The sequence below is a fragment of the Mesoplodon bidens genome, assembly GCF_964165515.1.
Source record: "Mesoplodon bidens genome assembly, chromosome: 2".
Lineage (NCBI taxonomy): Eukaryota > Metazoa > Chordata > Mammalia > Artiodactyla > Ziphiidae > Mesoplodon > Mesoplodon bidens.
This window is the reverse complement of record NC_138177.1, coordinates 160,306,620-160,329,580: the sequence shown is the minus strand read 5'-3', so window position 1 is coordinate 160,329,580 and position 22,961 is coordinate 160,306,620. Positions and strand designations below refer to the sequence as shown.

The window sequence follows — 22,961 nt, the reverse complement described above, 5'->3', positions numbered from 1 at the left end:
AGAACCTACTGTATAGCACAGGGAACTCTATTCGGTGCTCTGTAATGACCTACGTGGGATGGAGTCTAGAAGAGAGTGGATATATGTATATGTATAACTGATTCACTTTGCTGTACACCTGAAACACAACATCATAAATCAACTATACTCCAACAAAAAATTAATTAAAAAAGGGACAAATGGGTGATCTGTCATCCTGAGACTGTCAGCATTGGCCACAGGATCCAGAATGAGGGCCAGTTAGAGTCCTCTCCAAATGCATCTCACAGCTGCCCACATCAGTTGTCTCCAACTTGTCCTCTTCTGTTCCAAGTTCCCTTTCCTGAGACACCAAAGTGTAACTGTGGAAACCAGTGATGGGGTTAGAGTGCAGAGCTGAGGTGTATGGGCCAGGGCAGGACAGTGCTGTCGACGTCGCTGGGTTTGCCTCGCGTTGTTCTTGCCACGGTTGATCCCAGGCTCTTTCATTTACTCAACACATATGTATTGAGTGCGAGGCACTGTTATATGTGTTTGGGAGAACAAAGTCCATGCTCTCGTGGAGGTTATGTTCTAGTGAGGATGAGGGACCATGAATAAGAAAACAGGTAATTCTAGGGGTTGCTATGAAGGGAAATAACGCTGCATCAGGAAAAGGGTGCTCAGGGTGGGATGAGCAGCTGTTTTTGAGTAGGATGGTGATGGTCAGGGAAGATCTCTCTGAGGCAACATTTGAGCAGTGATCTGAGTGATGTGAAAAGGCCAGCCATGTGAGATCTGGGGGAAGAGCATTCTGAGGGAAGGGACATCGAGTGGAAAAGCCCAGAGGCCGGAATGAGGCTGGGGTGTTCGCGAAACAGCAAGAAAGCCAGGGTTGCTGGAATAGAACGAACAAGGAAAGAACTGAAGGAGACATGGGTGGAGAGGTTACTGGGAGCCAGATTATGGCATAGAATTTGGACTTTATTACAAGTATGACGGGACCCCACTGGAGTGATATGATCTGATTTACATTTTAACAAGATCATTCTGGCTACTGTGTGGAGAACATTCTAGGGCGGGGCAAGAAAAGAGGGGGCTGATGCAGTAGTTCAAGAAGAGATGATAGTGATTTGGACTAAACCTTGGGGTCTGGCATGCAACTGGGAAGGATAGGTACTCTGGTGGCCAAAGGGCTGGCTGTCTGCGAAGACGGCCACCACAACTCTCCCCATCCCGGCACAGGCCTACCACTCTTCCCACTCCCAGATGTAGAGTCTCTTATTTCCTCCCTACTTGAACCTGGGTTGGCCTGGGACTTGCTTTGATCAACAGAATGTCTGGCTTAAGAGATCCTTTAACTTCCTCTTCTGCTCTAGGAACCCAGCCTCCAAGTAAAGAAGACCATGTCATCCTGCTGGAGAGAGTGGCCACGTGGAGAACAGCCAGCCGCAAGTCCTCAAACATGGAGACGGGGTCATTTTGGATCTGTTTTGGATCCTCCAGTCCTAACTGAACCACGTTGGGTGCAGATGAGCCAGCCCTGTTGGGATGGTTCATTTTATGTATCAACTTGACTAGGCCACAGGATGCCCAGATATTTGGTCCAACATTATTCTGTATGTATCTGTGAGGGTTTCTGAATGACATTAACATTCAAATTGGCAGACTAGACTGAATAAAGCAGATTGCCCTCCCCAGTGTGGGTGGGCCTCATCCAATCTCTTGAAGGCCTGAATAGAACAAAAGGGTGGGGTAAGAGAGAATTCTCTCTGCCTGTCTTTGAGCTCCTGCCTTTGGACTCAGACTTGGACTGGAATTTACACCGTTGGCTCTACCTAGTTCTCAGGCCTTCAGACTCAGACTGGAACTATGCCATCTGCTCTCCTGGGTCTCCAGCGTGTGCACTACAGATCTGGGGACTTTTCGGCCTCCAAAACTGTATGAGTCAATTCCTTATTATCTATCTATATATCTATATTTGTATCTCTATCTGTATCTATAAGGAATTGGCTCACATGATTTTAATATATATTATATATTATATTTAGAAGCAGATATATAGATGGCTCATGGTTTCTATAGGTACAGATATATAGGTATAAATCATATATCTAAATCTATATAGATATAGATCTTATTACATACCTATATATACTATATATTCTATCTATCTATAAAATATATGTAAAAAATATATATCCTATTGGTTTTTGATTCTGTTTCTCTGAAGAACCCAGATTAATATATCTGCTAAGCTTCACCTAAATTCCTGACCTTTAGAATTGTGAGAAAACAAAAATAGATGCTATTTTAAGTTTTGAGATGGCTTACTACGCAGCAATAGGTAACTGATACAGTGAGTTCCAAGGATTACACTATCTATTCCTTAAGACAACCCTATGAGGTAGGCACTGTTTTTATCTCCACCTTCCTGATGGAGAAAACGAGGCATGGTGAGGCAGAGTAACTTCCGCAAGGTCACAGGCCTGTTCAGCCGTAGAATTAGTTCTTGAAACCTGGCAGATTGACTCCAGAGGGCACACTCTCAAGCACTGTCACTGACTCCCTTCTGCAGTACTGCCTTAATACTGCTGATGAATTCTCTCCTTCTGGAAGGAATGGAGCCCCCAATTATAATTTAAATGATTCTATGACTGTTTACTAGAAATTTCTGGACTTCCAGAAATTGTCCAATTTTAACTCTGAAATGATTTTTCAAAAAAATTCTCTTTTAATGGAAATGCAACATACATATAGAAAAACACAATAACCATGAAAACAGAGCTTAATGAATTGTCACAAAGTGAATACACTACCTAGATCAAGAAAAGATATCACCAGTGCCTCAGAAGCCCCTTCATGCCCTCTCTCTATCACTATCTCTCTTCTTCCCTGCTCAAATTAAACTACTATCTTGACTTCATACACCATTAATTAGTTTGCCTGTTCTTGAATTTTATTTAAATGGAACCATATAGTATATATTCTTTTGTGTTGGCTTCTTTCACTCAACATTATGTCTGTGACATTCATCTATGCTGTATATAACAGTAGGTCATTGTCATTGCTGTATACCAGGGTCAGCAAACATTTTCTTTAATTACTGTCCAGACAGTAATTACTTTAAGTTTTGAGGCTACATACAGTCTGTGTTGCATATTCTTCTGTTTCTTTTTTTGTACAATATTTTAAAAGTATTAAAAATAAAAACTCTTCTCCGCCTGCCAATGCAGGGGACACGGGTTCGTGCCCCGGTCCGGGAAGATCCCACATGCCGCAGAGCGGCTGGGCCTGTAAGCCATGGCCGCTGAACCTGCGCGTCCGGAGCCTGTGCTCCGCAACGGGAGAGGCCACAACAGTGAGAGGCCTGCGTACCTCAAAAAATAAACAAACAAACAAACAAAAAAACCTCTTCTAAGCTCAAGGGCCATACAGAAATAGGCCATAGGCTAGGTTTAACCCAGGAGCCAAAGTTTGCTGACTTCTGCTATATAGTTTACCATTTGTGTTAGTTATCTCTTCCTGTGTAACAAATTGCCCCAAAGCTTAGACAACAATAAATGCATTACTGATCATGGTTTCTGTGGGTCAGGAATTTGGGAGTGGCTTGGCAGGTGGTTCTGACTCAGAATCCCTCATAAGTTGAAGCCAGGATGTTGACTGCGGCTGCATTCATCTGAAGCCTTGACTGGCTTCCCCTACAGGGACTGGTCCAAGAAAGCCAGGTGGAGGTGGGATATCTTTTATAACCTAGCTTTGCAAGTCACATCACTTTACACAGACCAGCCCTGGTACAGTGTAGGAGTATGCTACATAAAGGTATGAATAGGTTGACTGTCACACCCCTGTGGGAATATACCACATTTATCATCCATTTCCTATTGATGGATGTTTGGGTTGTTTCTGGTTTTGGACTCATGAATAATGCTGATGAGAACATTTCTGTTCATGTCTATTAGTGTACATATGTACACATTTATGTTGGTTACCCATAATGATTCCTGTGACAACAGCTGGTTGTTTTTTCTGATGTTCTTATTTGGCTTTAAAATGTTTCTTTGGGGAATCTGAGGATAGTGTTCAATTATGGTAATATCTAATAATCTCTAAAAATGTATATGCAATGCCAGAAATTATTTTTTCATTACTGGCTTGATCTAGGCTACTTGGGTGTCTCTAAAATTAGCAACTACAGTATACTCTATTGTTTTATTCCCTTCTTGTGGTTTGTTCTTTTAAAGGAGGAAAAGGTCAATAATAATGATGCTTGTGACAAAAGAAAAATTAATGACAATACAAGTTGCCTGCTATGGATAAGGAGAAACAAGAAAAGGACATATGATAACAATAAAGAGAAACAACTTGCATTCATTGCATATTTGCATAAAAATCTAGAAGGCGAAGAACAAAGACAAGGTGAATAGCTGTTGCTGCATTTCTCAATTTGTCGATACAAAAGATTAGTGTTTTTAATGTCATGCCCATGTCCAAATGGAATCTCTTTGGATCATTCCAGTTTCTGCAGTGGCTCTCTAGCTGCTAACTATGTATTAAGCTTAAATGTGTACATAAAAATCAGCAAGATAGATATTTAGCACTCCTAATAGTAGCAGATTTACTTGCATTACACAGGATACACATATAACAGGGGATTGAGAAAGTATAAACTTATAATTAAGCAAAAAACAATAATATAAATCAGCAATTCATGATTGGGTGTGGACTATGCTGAGTCCAATGGCGAAATGAAAAGGCCCCCCACCCTGGTTCCTAAACCATAAGTATGAGAGTTGGACTAATGGCCAGCCACCTCCAGAGCTTCCACTGTTTTTTAAAGCACTTTAGCAGGGAAACGGCATATAACATAGATACGGATCATGCATTTTCCTTGGTCCCTGCATGTCCACGCTAATTAAAGCAGTTTGCCTTCACCTGGAAGGAACAGCTGATTGACACGGTTGACTAGGGGATATATATAGTCATCTACAATTTGTCACAACCCTATTCACAGGTAATTGGATCTTCTAGGAGTAGAAATGCAATTAGTCCACTAAAATAATGTCATGATAACCATGAAACATCAGTGAAAATTATTTTACTGGGAGTCACCTGGGATCTAGAGCCTTACAGCCAGTGGAAGTTCCTCAGGGCTGGTGTTTCTGAAATAGTCTCACCAAATCTCAGGGAAAACTTCTCTGTTTTCCCCCTTCAACAAGTGAATAGGCTAATTGGATTCTGATGCTAGTATATCCCTTTTATGGGAATCTTGCTGAAGTTCATATTTAGAGGAAGTAATAAACATTGCTGTCTTTGAATGGGATCTGCTTTGGGAAAATCTACTCCAAAAAGAACTGGTCGGTCCTTTGGTTTCTGTGTCTCTAATAAAAACATAATGTGGTGGTGTCAGTAATTACTGTAAGTAGAGTTTGGCATCTTGTAAATCCCAATGAGAAAAAGAAGTGACCACTGGCTTTCTGTAGTAAAAAATATCAGCAATTGTTGAGCATTAGCCACTTTTTTTTTTGAGAGAGAGAATGCCTAGCCTGTTTTTAGGCATTGGCCTTTACCAGACTGAGAGCTTGGTTCCTGATTCCCACAGATTAAGATCAGTCAAACAAAAGATCATAATGTAAACATAATAAAACAATGAGAAACAAGTCACCAAGAGTGAGAAGCAGCAGAAATGACAGTAGCAGAACTAGACTTGAAAAGACACTGATATTGGAAGTATCAGATATAGAATACATAGTAAGTATATTTACTATGTTAAATATAAAAAAGAACACGTTTACATAGGAACAATACACTATGGAAATAATTAAGCAAATTTGAAAAACAAATATTGCATTCATTTCTCAAATGCAAAATAAATAATTGGAAATAGGAACTCAATGAACAGTTAAACCTCAGCCTAACTAAAAAGATAATTATTGAATGGTAAAACATCCAATAATTATCTAGCTAAAAAAAATAAATCTCCATAAATTTTAAAAGACTGAAATCATACAAAGTATGTTCTCCAACCAAAATGCAATGAAACTAGAAACCAATAACAGAAGGAAATTTGGAAAATCCACAAATATATGGAAATTAAACAACACTCTCCCAAATAATCAGTAGGTCAAAGAAGAAATCAGGGGAGTGATTAGAAAATACTTGAGGTGAACAAAAATGAAAACATAGCATACCAAAACTTATGAGATACAGTGAAAGCAGTGCTCAGAGGGAAATTTATAACTGTAATTGCCTACATTAAAAAGAGGAAAGGTCTCAAACCAACAACCTAACCTTCCTCTCTAGTAAACTAGGAAAAAGAAGAGCAAAGCAAATGGAAGAAAAGAAATAAAAAAGGTTAGAGTAGAGATAAATGAAATAGAAAAACAATAGAGAAAATAAACAAAATCAAAAGTTGGTCCTTTGAAAAGGTCAGAAAATTGACAAATGTTCTAGTCTGATGAGAGAGAGAGAGAGCCAGAGAGAGAGAGGGAGGAAGAGAGAGATAGATACGGGGGAGAGAGAGGATTCAAGTTCTAAAATCAGGAATGAAAGTGGAGACATTACTACCAACTGAGTTTACAGAAGTAAAAAGGATTATAGAATACTATGAACATGAACAGTTGTATACCAATAAATTAGATAACCTAGATGAAATGGAAAAATTACTAGAAACACACAAACTACCAAAAATGACTCAAGAAGAAATGAAATATCTGAAGAGAATTATAACAAATAAGTAGAAACAATCAATAATCAAAAAATTTTAACAAAGAAAAGCCCAGGACCAGACGAATTCTACCAAAATTTTAAAGAAGAAATAATACCAGTCTTTCTCAAACTATTCCTAAAAATAGAAGAAGAGGGACAATTGCCAACTCATTCTATGAGGCCAGCATTGTCCTGATACCAAAGCAAAAGATATCATAAGGAAAGAAAACTACAGACCAATATTCTTTATGAATGCAGTTGCAAAAATCCTCAAGAAAATACTAGCAAACCAAATCCAGTAGCATATTAAAATGAATTTTACCGTGACCAAGAATGATTTGTTCCAAGAACACAAGAGTTGTTCAACATATGAAAATCAATCAATGTAATACACCATATTAATAGAATGAGGGAAAAAAAGCCCCACATGATCATCTCAATAGATGCAGAAAAATCATTTGAAAAAATCCAATACCCTTTCGTGGTAAAAATGTTCAACAAATTAGGAGTAGAAGAGAACTTCCTCAATCTGATAAAGGGAATTTGCAAAAACCCACAGCTAACATCATACTTAATGGTGAAAGACTGAAGACTTTACTCCAAAGACTAGAAACAACACAAGAATGTCTGTTTTGCCACTTCTATTCAACATTGTACTGAAGGTTCTAGCTGGGCAATTATGTAAGAAAAAGAAATAAAAGGCATCAGGTTGGAAAGAAAGAAGTAAAATTATGTTTTTTTTTGCGGTAAGCGGGCCTCTCACTGTTGTGGTCTCTCCCCTTGCGGAGCACAGGTTCCGGACTCGCAGGCTCAGCGGCCATGGCTCACGGGCCCAGCCGCTCCGCGGAATGTGGGATCCTCCCAGACCGGGGCATGAACCCGTGTCCCCTGCATCGGCAGGCAGACTCTCAACCACTGCGCCACCAGGGAAGCCCTAAAATTATGTTTTTTCACAGATGACATGATATTGGATTATGATATGACATTGGATTAGGCAGTGGTTTCTTAAATATTCCTTCAAAAGCACAAGCAACAGAAGAGAAAATAGATAACTCAGACTTCATTAAAATTCAATACTTTCATGCATCAAAGGCCATCATCCAGAATTATCTTTGGGAGAAAAGTTTGCAAATTATATGTCTGATAGAGGTGTAGTATTCAGAATATATAAAGACAGTTAAAACAAATGATATTAAGACAAACAACCCAATTAAAAATTGGGCAAAGAACTTGAATAGACAGTTCTCTAAAGAAGAGATGCAAATGACCAATAAGCACATAAAAAGATGTTCAACATCATTAGTCATTAGGGACATGCAAATCAAAACCACAATGAGATACCACTTGACACCTGCTAGAATGGCTGTAATAAAAAAGATGGACAATAACAAGTGTACATGAGGATATGGAGAAACTGGAACCTTCATACAGTGCCCATGGGAATGTAAAATGGTGCAGCCACTTTAGAAAATAGTGAACCTTAAAAAATTAAACACAGAGTTACCATATGACCCAGCAATTTCATCCTAGGTATATATTCAAGAGAACGGACAACATATGGTCACACAAAAACTTGTACATAAGTGTTCACAGCAGCATTGCTCATAATATCCAAAAAGTGGAAACAACCCAGATGTCCATCAACTGATGAATGGATGAACAAAATGTGGTATATCCATACAATGGAATAATATTTGGCCATAAAAAGGAATGAAGTAAACAATACATGCTACAACATGGATGAACTTTGAAAACCTTATACTAAGTGGAAGAAGTCAGACACAAAAGGCCACACACATAATTTCATTTATATGAAACGTCCAGAATAGGCAAATTCACAGATGGAAAGTATGGTTACCAGGGGATAGAGTGGTGGTGGGCAATGGGAAGTGACTGCTAAAGGGTATCCTCCTGGGGTGATGAAAATGCTTTGGAATTAGATAGTAGTGATGGTTGCACAATTTTGTGAATATATTAAAATCACCAAATTACATACTCTAAAAGTGAATTTTCTGGTAGGTGAATTATATTTCTCTACAAAAAAAAAGGAAGAAAAATGGAAGTGGATTAAATCCTCCTAAGGAAATGATTATAGATAATATTGATATAATGATATATTAATTATATCAATATCAATATTAACATCAGATAAAGTAAGCTTTGGGGCAAAAAATTAACATAGATAGGGTCACTTTATTATGATAAATCTTCATTTTACCAGAAGATACAGCAATTTGAAACCACCATGCACTCTGAATCTCAGCTGTCACCACTGTACTCAGGTGGCTGTCCATTTCCAACCCCAGATGATTTGTCAGTCGTAAATGGGGCTGGACGGCCAGGTTGGGGTCCTCAAGCAAGTGAAATATGGGCAGGTGAGTAGCTGTACCAGACTCCTATCATACCTAGAGGCACAAGGGCATAATGAGATGGAGTCATCCAGACTGGGGGGCCTACAAAATATGTATGACCCACCACAGATAAGAAGACTACTGAATGGCACCAGCTCAATGTCCATCAGTCCCTCGGGACTGCATCTTCACCTCTACTACTGGGAAGATGGGGGAGAGAGTAACCCACAGGGTTCATCACTAGCAACAAGAGAAGAGATCAGGAGCCCAGGGAACTGATTTTCTCTTCAGGATGTGTGAGGCTAGCAACCAGATGTCAGGATTCTGAGTGCCTCCCCCATCCTTTTCTTCCCCACATGGTGTCCCCATATTTTTTCCTAATTACAGTTAAAGCAGTTATTGTTTATTGAGTAGCTACTATATACCAGACATATTGTACTAGGCACTTTAATCCTCTAATAACCCTATGGAAGAGGCATTAGCATCATTGTTACAGATGAAGAAATGGAGGATCTGAGAGGTTAATGGACTTCTTTCAAACCACACAGCATGTTTAGTGGCAGAGCCAGAATTCAAATCCAGGTCGGTCTGCCTCCAGGGTCGGTGGCATTTCTGCTTCAGTCTTTCAAGAGAAAGGGGTTCATGTGTTGTCTTTCTGGAAAAGTAAGGAGGGGGTAAAATGGGAGACAGTGTCCCGCTAGGCAGCCAGGACCCCTGAAGGAAGGGAACCCTGGAGGCTGAAGAGGTTGGTGGCAGCACTAGAGAGGCAAGAGGATAAGCCTGTAGCCAGGAACAAAGGAAGAGTGAGAATTGGTGTGGCAATCAACCCAACAGGGCCCAAGATGCTCTCTGACATCCGTAGAGCAGCCAGAGTGACTGTCATCGTGAACACACACACACACACACACACACACACACACACACACACACACAGAAGGGCTGTTTTTGATATGGACCATCCTGTCAGAAGGCACGGGTGATCATTGTGAGTAGATAACATCAACTTACAGAGACACTGGGGGCGGGGACGGTCCCATGTGCCATCTCCCTGGCAGCTGAGCACCGGGGTGCCCAGGAGGTAGAAGCCGTGGTTGCACTGGTAAGACACAGTGGTGCCGTAGCTGAACCTGTGCGGGCCATTGGCATGGATTTGACGAACGCTGTTTTCTTGGTGCCCAGGATCTGTACAGTTGATGACTGCAATGGAACGGGATGATTAGATGTAGAGACCTGGACGTAAGGATTATCTTACGCTTTTATTTATTTATTTATTTTTTTGGCGGTACGCGGGCCTCTCACTGTTGTGGCCTCTCCCGTTGCGGAGCACAGGCTCTGGACGCGCAGGCTCAGCGGCCATGGCTCACGGGCCCAGCCGCTCCGCGGCATGTGGGATCTTCCCAGACCGGGGCACGAACCCGTTTTCCCTGCATCGGCAGGTGGACTCTCAACCACTGCGCCACCAGGGAAGCCCTCCTACGCTTTTAAATGAGAATTCAGAATTCCAAACAGACATGTATTTCCAGTACAGCAAAATTTCCGGACCAAGACAGGCTACACAAAGGAGATCCTGCCTGGGAAGGTGAGCTTGTCCTGAGGCTGCTGTACTTCTCCCCTCACCTTTATCACCTGGTTAAAGGATTCATTCTTCCATGTCCAGCTAGACATCACCTCCCTGCAGAAGCCTTCCCACCTCCTCCCAGACTGGTTAACCTCTCCCTCCTCAGCGCTCCAGGTATAAGCCTGGATTGCTCAATTGTGATTTGTTTGAATACACGAATCCCTTGAGGGCAGGGATGCCTCCTCTCTGTGAGCAGATCCCTGATACAATGTCTCCCTCAGCAAAGCTGTGGAAGGGGGGTGGGCTCTTCTGGAAACTGTTTTAACCACTTTTACGAGTATTTCAGGGGGAGATTAATCCCGGGGGATAAATTTGACTTTTAAATCCTGAAGTGTTTCCAAAGCAGCTTAACTCAAAATCGAGTGAGATTTGAGAGTAATAACCATATTATTCATAACCCATGATGTGTACTTAAAAAAATACATTTATTTAATTTATTTATTTTTGGCTGCATTGGGTCTTCGTTGCTGCGCGCGGGCTTTCTCTAGTTGCGGCGAGTGGGGGCTACTCTTCATTGCGGTGCGCAGGCTTCTCGTTGCGGTGGCTTCTCTTGCTGCGGAGCACGGGCTCCAGGCGCACGGGCTTCAGTAGTTGTGGCTCACGGGCTCTAGAGCGCAGGCTCAGTAGTTGTGGTGCACGGGTCCCGCTGCTCTGCGGCATGTGGGATCCTCCCGGATCAGGGCTCGAACCCGTGTCTCCTGCACTGGCAGGCAGACTCTTAACCACTGTGCCACCAGGGAAGCCCGATGATCCGTACTTTTGCTTTCAAAACACTTTCATATCCATTATTTTACCTGAACCTCATATGCATCATAAGGGGGGGGGCAGGGCCAGTACTTAAAAATCTTTGATAAGCTTTTCAGGTGTGAGCAGTTTTGACTTCTGATGAGCCTCTCTGAGGCTCAGAGAGGTTGGAGTCATAAAACAGGTAAGTAGCCTCTATTCATTCATGTTGTTTATCGTGATATACTGAGTGCCAAGCATTGTGCTGGGCAGTAAGGATATGACAGAATTTACAGTCTGGAGTAGGGTTTCTCTACCTTGGTACGAAGGATATTTTGGGCTGATAATTATTTATTGTGGGGGCAGTCCTGTGCATTGTAGGATGTTTAACAGCATCCCTGGCCTCTGTCCACTAGATGCCAATAGAAACCCTCCAGTTGTGACAACCAAAAATGTCCTTCGACATCTGTCCCCTATTGGGACAGGGGAGCAGGTAAAATCATCCCCAGTTGAGAACTACTGGTCTAGAGAGAAAGGGACAAATGAACAATTATCCTCTTTGATAAGTGTTCTGATAGGGACAGCAGAGAATGTTCTGGAAGCACAAAGCAGAGCATCTAGCCCAGTGCAGGGGGTGGAGCAGGAAAGACTTCCCAGAAGGAGCAACATTTAAGCTGGCTCTTGATGACTGGGTAGAAATCACCCAGACAAAGAGAGGGTGGGAGGGGACAGAGAAGAATGCATTGGAGGAAACTGTGTCTGGTGCCCTGGGGGGTTTATGCGCACAGGGTACTGTGTGAGGACTCCGGAAGAGGGTCAGTGTGGCTGGGACCCAGTGGAGAGCTGAGGCTGGGGGTGGACGAAGTGGAGAAGAGTGGGCTGGACAGGAGGCTGGGCCAGGTCTGTGGGCCCTGTAAACCAGCAGAGGAGACTCTTATTATCTTAAGGGCAGTGGGAAGCCTTGGGAGGTGTTTTAAACATGGAGTGACTTGATCAGATTTGCATTTTAGGCAGGTCACTCTGTCAGAGTAGAGAATAGGCTGGTGGGGAGAAGGACCAGAGGCCATGATTTCTAAGGATTTTACCCCAGCCGTCTGTTTCTAAGATCGGCTCTTGAGTACAGCACCCCGGGAAGGGGCTGGGACGGGGGGAGCTGAAGTTACAGGCAGGACCTTGTGTTGGGGAGACAGGAGAAGGGGGCATGGGATAACAACACCCCAAAGCATCAGTTCTCAGCTTCTTCCTGCCTGGATAGGTGATGGAAGGAAGGTCAACTCAAGGTCACGACAATTTCCCCTGTGTTCTCTAGAACCTTGTCTCACTCAAAATGGCACCTTGAAATGTTGAGAGGAATGTTATTTTAAGGTTAGCTGTGAATGTATCTTCAATGATTTTAAAACATCATTTGAAAAATTTGGTTCTTTAATATCAGTTACAAATGACTTGTGACATACTGCTCAGCCAATCGCCGTGCACCCCCAAACACTGCGAGGAGGAGCCGTCATCCAAGGGAGTCTCAGCCCTCACACCTTATAGCTGTGAAGACTTGATCAACCTCTAGACCAGCGCTGGCCTCGCTCACTGTTCACTCTGTCTGACTCTCCATTCAAACGTCAGCTAGCCTGCCAGGCCACTCTTGGGTGGAGGCAGACAGCTCCATTGCCCTTCATTGCTGTGAGCAGCCTTTAAAAGCTTTAGAAGCTATTTCCTAAATAGACTGAATGGGGCTGGAATATCCTCTACTCAGAGTCTGCCTCTTGAGTCCGTGGTTTCTTTTCTTCCCTCCCTCTTCATCCCAACCCCTAGACTGTTTGCTTTTTATTTTTCATTTGAACCCTTGTGGTTTTTTTTCTTTCATCAAGAATGGGGCTCTATATGATAATGGTGAATTATTGGGTCTACGAAATGTAAACAGAAGATGGTTTTCCATTTCTATGTTGAAAGATGAACGTCCTTTGCTTTCTTTATATAACCAGTGAAGAAGTTTGACGTGGCTGTATCTAGAGGTTGAGAAAGCCCCCATTTATGGTTCTTTTCTGTCCCAAGTCTTGCCCATTTGGTCAAAGTAGCACCACAATGGAATCCACTGGCTTCCGCTTGTGGGTCACAGACCACAGATGGCAGAGGTACTGGGGGTGGGGGAGGGGAGAAAAAGGGTGACTCACTTCGGCAGGTGGGCAGCACGTCGCTCCACTGCCCGCTGGCCAGGCACTGGGACCGAACAGCCCCCTCAGCCACATACCCAGGGTTGCAAACAAACTTCACCACATCGTTGAGGTTGAACTGGTTGCCCTGGGTGAGGCCGTTCATTGGGTTGCCTGGGTGTCCACAGGTAATCGCTGTAATCAGAACAGAGGAGAGGTAAGCCCTCCTGTTATTCCATATCCCCCAAAGTCCATCCTCTCCTCACCTGGCGTTTAATCATACCCATCAGTGAAGTTCAGCCTTAGGTCTAACTTTAGTCTCTTTTGCTGGAAAATTCTGCTTTCCTGAAATCAGCATGTGGACTTTCCCTTTTCTTTGAAGGCATGTCCACCGCTTGGACAACACGAGAGAAGTCATTCTTGGACTTCCACAGGGTGTTAGGCTCACAGCGTCATTCTCTGTCCCTCCCGCCTCGTTTCCTCTCCCTTATCCCCTGGCTCCCCAACTCCACTCTTCTTCGCCAGGTACATTGGTAACTACCCCTCATGTGATGCAGACCCAGCCTAGTTCCTGGGCCAATCTGGACGGCGTCAGATTCAATACTAACCACGCCTGCGTGGAGGGACCGGTCACTCTGACAGACCAGTGGGAACCAGAGCTCTTAGTGGGGGCACAACCCTTCCCCCACTCCTTCCACGTGAAGGGAGTTCAATTCATGTAATTCCTGGCCTTGCTCTGTGCTCTTTTCCTTACTCGGCCCCGGGTAACGGGGAGCGGCCCATCTGTGCAAAGAATAAAGGCTCAGCCCTGCCTTCCTCCTCTTGGGATCCGGCAGCCTGTGGGCAGCGATGCTCCTCTGCCCGACTCCTCCAGAGACAGGCTCTCCCCAGCAATGGAGTGATGCCCGCCCCAGTGCAGTACTGCCTCTGACTGTGTGAATCCACCCCGTTCTGGGGTTTATTTAGCAGATTCCACTTGGCTCTCACATTAAGCTATGGGTTCCAACTTAGTCTTTATCAGGAATAAAAGTGATATTTTGGCTTCCACCCATGACTCTGTTTCATTTTGTAATTTGTTCAACCCTGGGCAGGGAAGGAAGAGTGCCCTGGTGCTTGTAGGGCTCAGGCTTTCCCCCCTTCCTCCCAGTAGTGGAGTTCACTCCACCCTGTGGCACTGGTCTCTTCGAGTTTTCTTGAACAAGCAAGTTCCTGCCCCAGAGACTTTGTACTTGCTTTCCTCTTGGCTGGAACATCCCTTGGCTCCTGCACTCATATCCTCAGGTGCCCCCTCCAATGTCACTAGCAGAGAGGCCTTCCCTTACGACCAGATAAACAACCTCCCCAGTACTGCCCAGCCCCCTTGCCCTGCCCGGCTTTTCTCCATAGCAATTGGCACACTCTGCATGTACTTCTTCATGTGTTCATTGCTTGTCTCCCTCTACCTGAATGGAAGCTCCCTGGGACAGGGACTATGTTTCGCTCCTTGCTCTATCTTTCGTGTATGTACCAGTGCCTGACATACAGGAAGAGCTTGATAAATATTTGCTGAGTGAACGAACAAATGAGTGAGCCATGAATGGATGGATGCCTGGCTTCTGCTCTGATCCCTCGTCCCTAGTTCTGTTTAGTACCTGCCTGGTACCTAGTCTCTTTGGGTTGAACTCCCACTTGATGGCTTTGAGGCCTCTCCCATGGTTCTGGATTTTTAGCTGTGAGGGGTTGAGGAGCCATGAGGAATGCTTTCTTATCCCAATACTTGGATTTATGAGGACCCCACCCCAGACCCAAATGGTATGGACGGAGGTCGGGGAACAAGGCCAAGTAGGACCCATGTTTGGCTGTGGCCACATCTGCTGTCTTTCTGGGCCCGTTCTCTTATGTAAATCCCAACAGTAGCATCCCTGACTCTAGCAGAGAGAGCTGGGCAGAGGCGTGCTGTTATAATGGACTACAGGGGTTCAAGACTGCCCGGTGTGGTGGGGCGAGAATGGACTAGGAGGCCAGCAGACCAGGGTTTATAGTTCAGCTCTGTCCTTTCCTTCCTTTGGACAACTCACTCTACACCTCAGCTCCTATATCTCTAAAGTAAGGATTTCAATATGCATTAACAGGGTTGCTTTAAAAACAGATTCATACATTTGCTCTTCATTAAATGTTTACCACGCACTAAGTGCGAGACACTCTGCTACATACTGATGATATGCAAGGAGCTCAGGGGGCTCACTTCTCAGCCTAGTAGGAGAGTAGGCAGGGATGCAGGCTCTCACAACACCATGGCTGGTGCCGAGACAGGCGGGTGCCCAGGAGGGGCACCTACCCTCTGCTAGGGAGGGAGTGGTTAAGGAGGGTCCACAGAGGGCATGGCATGCCCTCTGAGCTGGGTCTCAAGGCTGAGCAGGACTTTGCCAGGTTAGTGAAGTGGTGGGAGAATGGAGGTAAGCTTCGTAGGGTCTGTGAATCCTCTGAAATTATATGCAAAATATTGGGTGTTTGCGATCAGCTTGGGAGAGGATCCATTGCTCTCACCAGACTCACAAAGGGTCATGACCCCAAAAGCTAAAATAACCACTTGTATAGAGTGAGAGAAGAGGGCTGAGGAGTAATACCTTTGGGAGGAGTACCAGCTTTTGAGCTGCAGATTGACCGAAATGCCCGCAAAGGACACAGAGGGGTGGTCAGCAAAGCAGTAAATCAAGCTCACAGGAGGTGGGAATGTCACAGACCCATGGGGAGAGTTCAAGACTCATCAGATGGCCCAGAGGGCTCTGTTTCTCTGGAGAGCCCTGATGAATACAGGCGCAAAGGGAGAAGGAGAACACACCACTGGGAAGGAAAAGAGGAGTTCTGCTGGACTGGGGCTCTTAACTGGACCTCGAGCACATGCACCACTGGACCCAGATTTCCTGAGGGCCGAGACTACGGCACATTCAATTCATCTTTACCCACAACACCTAACACAGCACCTGGCACAAAGTAGGTATAAGGAAAGGTTTCTTGAATTCGGTCTTACAGGCTGAGGGAAATTAATAGAAATAGAAGGTCCACAGTTCAGAGGAGAGAAGTGAAAACAGACTAAGCTTACTAGGAAGGCAGAAGGGAAGGAGGTCCAGAGACCCATGGAGGGGTCTCCTTCTAGATGGGAGGGAAGGGACAAGGATGAAGACAGACAAGGACAGATGTGCGAGCCAGGGAAGCAGGAAGTGGAAGGGGCTATTATCTGATGGCTTCTATGGTCTCTGCACAGTAGAAAGTGAGATTATATGATTAGCTAATAATTATCGGGGTCTATATGCATTATTTCATTTAATCCTCACAACCCCGTGAGGTAGGCACCATCGTTATCTTCATAGGAAAAGAGAGTTTCAGAGGAGTCTGGGGACTTGTTCAAGGGGCACAGTTTCTAAGTGGCTCGTCTGAGCTCTCAACCTAGCTTCTCCGCTTTCAGGACATCTTCACTATTTGCTATTTGCTGACAAATAGAATACGGGTGTTCAGAAAGGAGGTGAAATTGTGAACTAGCTGTGAAATTGTGCGGAATGGACACGGGAGCTGACTGAGGAAATGTAGATGGGCAGCTGGAAAGTTCTGAGAGTCTGGTTGATATCATACACTTTGAGTCCATAGGTGACGGCAGCTAACACAGTACCTGCCACAGAGCAATCACCTTTAAATACTTGTTCTATTACTCTTGCCGTCCTACTCCAGATACTTCCCAAAACTCTGTGCTCCAGGAGAGAATGGAGCTTGGTACAAGAGATCCTGGATTCTGTGATGTGACAGGGTGGTGGCATCACCACCACCACCACACTATCGTCACAACAGCAACAGCAGCATCTGACCATTTCACATGTATTGATTAATCCTCGCAATAGTCTCTGAGGTACCTGCCTTTCATAGATGAGGAAAGAGACCTAGTGAGATAAGCTAGCTTGCCTAAAGCCACATGCTATGTAGTGGTAGATCTGGAACTTGAACCCAGGCAATCTAGGTCCAGGGTCCAAGTGTCCAGATGCTTTACTATACTGCCTTTCAGTAAGGACCAGGTGCAAAATTAAGTATCTTAGGTTCGGCAGACATCCTCCATTTTTTCAGACTCCAACATTCCCTATTATTCATAACCCAAATCTTTTCACACATATTCTGTGTCAATTTCTTAAAGGCATTTGAATTTGCATTTCCTGGATTAAACCAAACATGTTTTGTTTAGACACATCTAGAAGGCTGACTGAATATAGATAGGTCTTCCTTTCTGTAAACCTAACACTTAAGAAACTATTAAGACTAATTTTCACGCATTGCTTGTTGAGTAAGGCTCATTATTTCATTGTTCCATCTCATATAGGAAAAACCAAATGAAAAAGAATTAAAAACAAAAACCTGCCTTACAAAAATTAAGAACAAAACCTGCACTTTATATAAAGGCTCACTTTATGGAACTTTAGAAAGTAAAAAATTTTCCAAATTACTTCCAGGCAACTGAGAATAAACAGTGGCCATCTAAATCCCCAAAATGCAGACTAACAAGAAGAAGAAATAAAACTGTAGAAAGCCCAGGCCTGCAGCATAACTAGAAGACAGACAATGCTGTAAACTTTAAGTTACGTGTAAGTAGAAAAATAAACACTAAACCCAGGCAGAACTATTTCTCATGCTTCTGTCGCAAGCCTTTGTAGAGAGCAAGGCTGTATGGAGAGGACAGGAGAGGAGAGGAGCAGGGGAATGTTGATCTAAAGTCACTGCTAGAAAGAGAAAGTCTATCTTAAATGTGAACATATTGAAAAAGGATCCGGGTATGTCAATGCACTGATTACGGGAAAGGGACATACAAGTTAACAACCTTTCCTAAATATCAAATGAAAAAAAAAAAAAAAAAAAGCAAAGCAAAAAAAGCAAAGAGAACACATCATACAGAGAAAGAAATAAATATGTGTCTTATATTTTACACATAATAATTAAACATGACAATTAAAACCAAACATATAAGTTATAACAATATATGTGAATGAATTTGACTAACCTATTAAAAGAAAAAGATTTTCAAACTGGCTCAGAAGGCAAGGCCCAACTCTATGATGTATATAACAGACACATCTAATTTAAGTGATTCAGAAAGTCTAAAATGAAGGGTGGAATAAAGGTATACCAGGCAAATGGGCAAAGGATGAGAGTAGGGGCCATAAACCTAATAGTATTAGACACAGTACCATTCAAACTAGAAAATACTAGAAGTGATAATGAAGCCTTTTTTTTTTTTTTTCTTTTTTGTTGTATGCGGGCCTCTCACTGTTGTGGCCTCTCCCGTCGCGGAGCACAGGCTCTGGACGTGCAGGCTCAGCGGCCATGGCTCATGGGCCCAGCCGCTCCACGGCATGTGGGATCCTCCCGGACCGGGGCACGAACCCGTGTCCCCTGCATCAGCAGGCGGACTCTCAACCACTGTGCCACCAGGGAAGCCCGATAATGAAGATATTTTTAAAGGCTAAAACCACAATTTGCAATGTAGATATAATAGTTATGAATATCTATGTACCAAATAAAGCAATTATTGTTACATAACAGAAACTATAGGAAATGTAAGAAAAAACAGAAGAACACTAATAAAAGAAAACTTTGAAACACAAATTTCAGAACAAAACAGGTCAGGTGGACAAAAAAATAAGTAAGCATACAGAAGACATAAACAACAAAATCAATAAGGCATGTCTTATGATTATATATAGAACTTAACACACTAATACGCTTTCTTCTCAAATGCACATGGAACATTCATAACAACTGATCAAATATTAGGCCACAAAGGAAGCCTCAGTAAATTCCATGAAGTAGAAATATTATATACAGTGCAATAAATTAGAAATGAATATCAATGTAAAAATCAAAAAGGTTCTTCCATCTGGAAATAAAAACCACACACTCTTTTATTAAAAAGAACTTTTAGGTGAAAGGGGGAATTAATATCAAAATTACAGAATTTCTGAGAAATAATAAAACCCTAATTTTTATAATCTGTGGGATATGATTAGAGCAGTGATCAGAAGAAATTTTATAGCCTTAAACACTTACATCCATAATAATCAATAAAAACAAAAGACTGAAAATAAATGAACTAAATTCCTAATTCAAAAGCAAGAAAATGAACAAAGAAGTTAATCGCAAGGAAGAAAATATTAAAGGTGAAAGCAATAATTAATGATGCAGAAAACGGAAAACAACAGATGTAATTATTGTCTTTGAAAAACATTAACAAAACATACAAAAACCTCTAGCTAACCTAATCAAGACAACACAAGAGAAAGTCCCTGTTGCACCTGAGCCCGTGACTAGGGAGAGTGGGTACCATACTTACGCACACAGAAAGGGGTCTTGCCTGACCAGTGATGATCCTGCTGGCAGATGCGCACAGACATGCCGATCAGGCGGAAGCCGGCATTGCACTGGTACACCACGCTGCCCCGGTAGTTGTAGTTCTCCCCATTGATTTGCCCGTTGACGATGGGCTCAGGGGTCCCGCAGTGTCCAGCTTTGGTGGAATGTGGGAAAGGAGAGTAAATTGAAGAGGAGCTTATAGAAAATAAGGTGGGACTTGGTCAAATGAGGGGAGGGGGAGACATGGACGGTGGGGAAAAGGACCACCCATCGTTTTTCCCACCTCCCCCTGACTGCAGCATCCAGGACTGACTTCAGGAATCCTAGACGTGATAGAAGTGGTGTTGAAGACTTGGCAACCCCAAATCCCAAGGTTGCATTCCAAATGGCTACCCATCTCTGAGCTTTAGTTTCTGTGCCTGTACGCGGGTGAGAAATGATCACTGTTACTGCCCTGCCTCTGGGATCGTCCCCCTCTTTTTCTCATCAGCCAGCATTTCCAGAGCATCGACTGCATGGCGGGCACTGTGGTCTCATTAAGACAGTCAAAGCCTAGTTGTGAATGAGCTTATTTACAAAACAGAAACAGACTTACAGACTGACAGAACGAACTTATGGTTACCAGCGGGAAGGGGGTGGGGGTGGGCGGATAGTTAGGGAGTTTGGGATTGATATGTACACACTGCTATATTCTAAATGGATAACCAACAAGGACCTACTGTATAGCACAGAGAACTCTGCTCAATATTATGTAACAACCTAAATGGGAAAAGAATTTGAAAAAGAATTAAAAAAATGTCTGGTCGTGTTGAAAATAACTACGTAAGACCAGGTGGCTCAGCTAAATTCATCCTTCTTTCTTGAGTGGCAAGGAACACAGATAATATAAACCTATGTGAGTTATTTTTTTTAAATGGGGTTTAGGTAGAGTGTATTTCTAGTGTTTCCACTAGCATTTTTTGGCTCTGTGTGGAAATAACTCATGACTGTGTCTCTAACAGAGGCCTGAGACAGGGGGAGGGCAGCACTGTACACTCTGGAACAGACCGTCCAATCTATGCTGTTGGGTCTGTGTAGCTGGGACCCTCCTTTGGAGTTGAGGGGCCCAAGAAAGGTGTGAGAGAAGAGAGAACTTTAGTATCTAATGTTTAGGCAGGGACTGGATTAACCATGGGGGAAATGATAACTCTGCCCTCTGTAAGCCAGGTTGGTTTTTATGCTTTTGTCATACATGGACATATTTTTGTCATAAAACAAGCTAATGACAAAAATATTTATTTATTATATAATACAGTATATATAATATTGTATTTTTGTATACATATTTATGTAAAATTTGCTAATACATATTGGGTTGGTCAAAAAGTTCATCTGGGATTTCCCCTAAGATCTTATGGAAAAACCAATAATATAACTGGTATTTTAGGTGTGCTGCAGGAATGTGTCTCTGTAAAGTGTCCCTGGAGGCGGAGACGGGGGCTTCACCCATCATACAAGGGCCAATAAGAAGGGGGTGTCTTTTTGATCAGAATGAGAACCCCTCGAAGGTTTGTCTCCTCAGACTTGAAGTTCTTCGCATTCTTTTGGGTGCTCCAAGGGAAGCTAGTTCAGGATTTTGCTTATGGTAGATGCCAATAGCTGTTTGGATTAAGCATTTTATGACAGTAGGTAAAACAGTACTGTTCAAAGATTGGAATGCAGCTTTGGAAAGATCTAACCTGTCCTGAGGAGGGGAAAAGGGACAGGAGAGGTCCAGGGAGGTCACTTACCGAGGCAGCGGACTTCGGAGCCACTCCAGAGCCCGTTGGCCATGCACTCTCGCACCCTGGAGCCCACCAGCGTGTACCCGGAGTTGCAGGAGAAGATGGCCGTTGCCCCGTAGACGGACAGGGTTCCGATGCGGTGCCCATTGGGTGGGATGGGGAGCTCTCCACAGGAGATGACTACAAAGACCACAAAATGCTCAGGAAGCCAGCCCCGAGAGACGGGACACATGCTGCTTCTGATTAGCAAGAATAATGACAAAAATAAGATCTGTTTAACCTACTCTAATGGAACTCACGACCAGAATACAGGTCGCCACCGTGACTGCTGTGCTGTTTCACTGGGCCCGTGATTTTTTTTTTTTTGCGGTACGCGGGCCTCTCACTGTTGTGGCCTCTCCCGTTGCGGAGCACAGGCTCCGGACGGGCAGGCTCAGCGGCCATGGCTCATGGGCCCAGCCACTCAGCGGCATGTGGGACCCTCCCGGACCGGGGCACGAGCTCGTGTCCCCTGCATCGGCAGGTGGACTCTAAACCACTGCGCCACCAGGGAAGCCCAGAGGCAGCTTTTTGATAAGATGACAAGATGCTGAGAAGTGCTTCCTTAAAGGAATAGGCCTCTCCCCAGCTCCTGGTTCCAGGTGGGTGATCAGAGGAGGTTCACTGCAGTCCCTGGCTACACTCCTCCACCCCCCCCCCCAATTCAGCCCAGGTATGAGATGGCTCAGGGTGTAGGCACTGTGCCAAACTTGCCCACCCTGCCCTCCTGGGCTTACTTTGGCAGGTGGGCGTAGAGTTGCCGAGGCTCCACTTGCCATTGGCCTGACAGCGGATGACCCTCTGGCCAGTGTAGTAGTAGCCAGGGTCACAGATGAGCATCAGCTGGGCCTGGAACTGGTACTGTGTCTCAAAGATGAGCCTCCATCGGCCGTGTTCCACACTGACACTGCTGATGTCGGGACAGGTCACAGCTGGGGAGGTAAAAAGCAGAGAGGAGGATTAATAAATTAATTATGGAAGACACTGACAAGCCAGAGCTGGGGACTGGGAGACCGTAACGCAGTAATGATGAATCCAAGAGCCGTTAGTCCCCAGGCAGGTGTGGTCAATGAGTGAAGTGAGCTGGGTGGGGAATTAGCAACCTGGGGTGGGCAGATCTGCCAAATTAAAAAAGAAAGGGAGGGCTTCCCTGGTGGCGCAGTGGTTGAGAGTCCGCCTGCCGATGCAGGGGACGCGGGTTTGTGTCCTGGTCCGGGATAGGTCCCACATGCTGCAGAGCGGCTGGGCCCGTGAGCCATGGCCACTGAGCCTGCACATCCGGAGCCTGTGC

General features: G+C 44.0%; 1 protein-coding gene across 1 annotated transcript in view; it reads right to left on the bottom strand.

The window, feature by feature from the left end:
• CSMD2 (CUB and Sushi multiple domains 2) overlaps positions 1–22,961 on the bottom strand; it is a 675,416-nt gene that overhangs the window by 32,663 nt on the left and 619,792 nt on the right. The window contains 6 exon segments of the mRNA XM_081223918.1: positions 10,026–10,214; positions 13,524–13,697; positions 19,849–20,029; positions 20,031–20,094; positions 21,634–21,811; positions 22,408–22,602. Of these exon segments, the coding sequence (XP_081080044.1) occupies positions 10,026–10,214; positions 13,524–13,697; positions 19,849–20,029; positions 20,031–20,094; positions 21,634–21,811; positions 22,408–22,602 (981 nt within the window).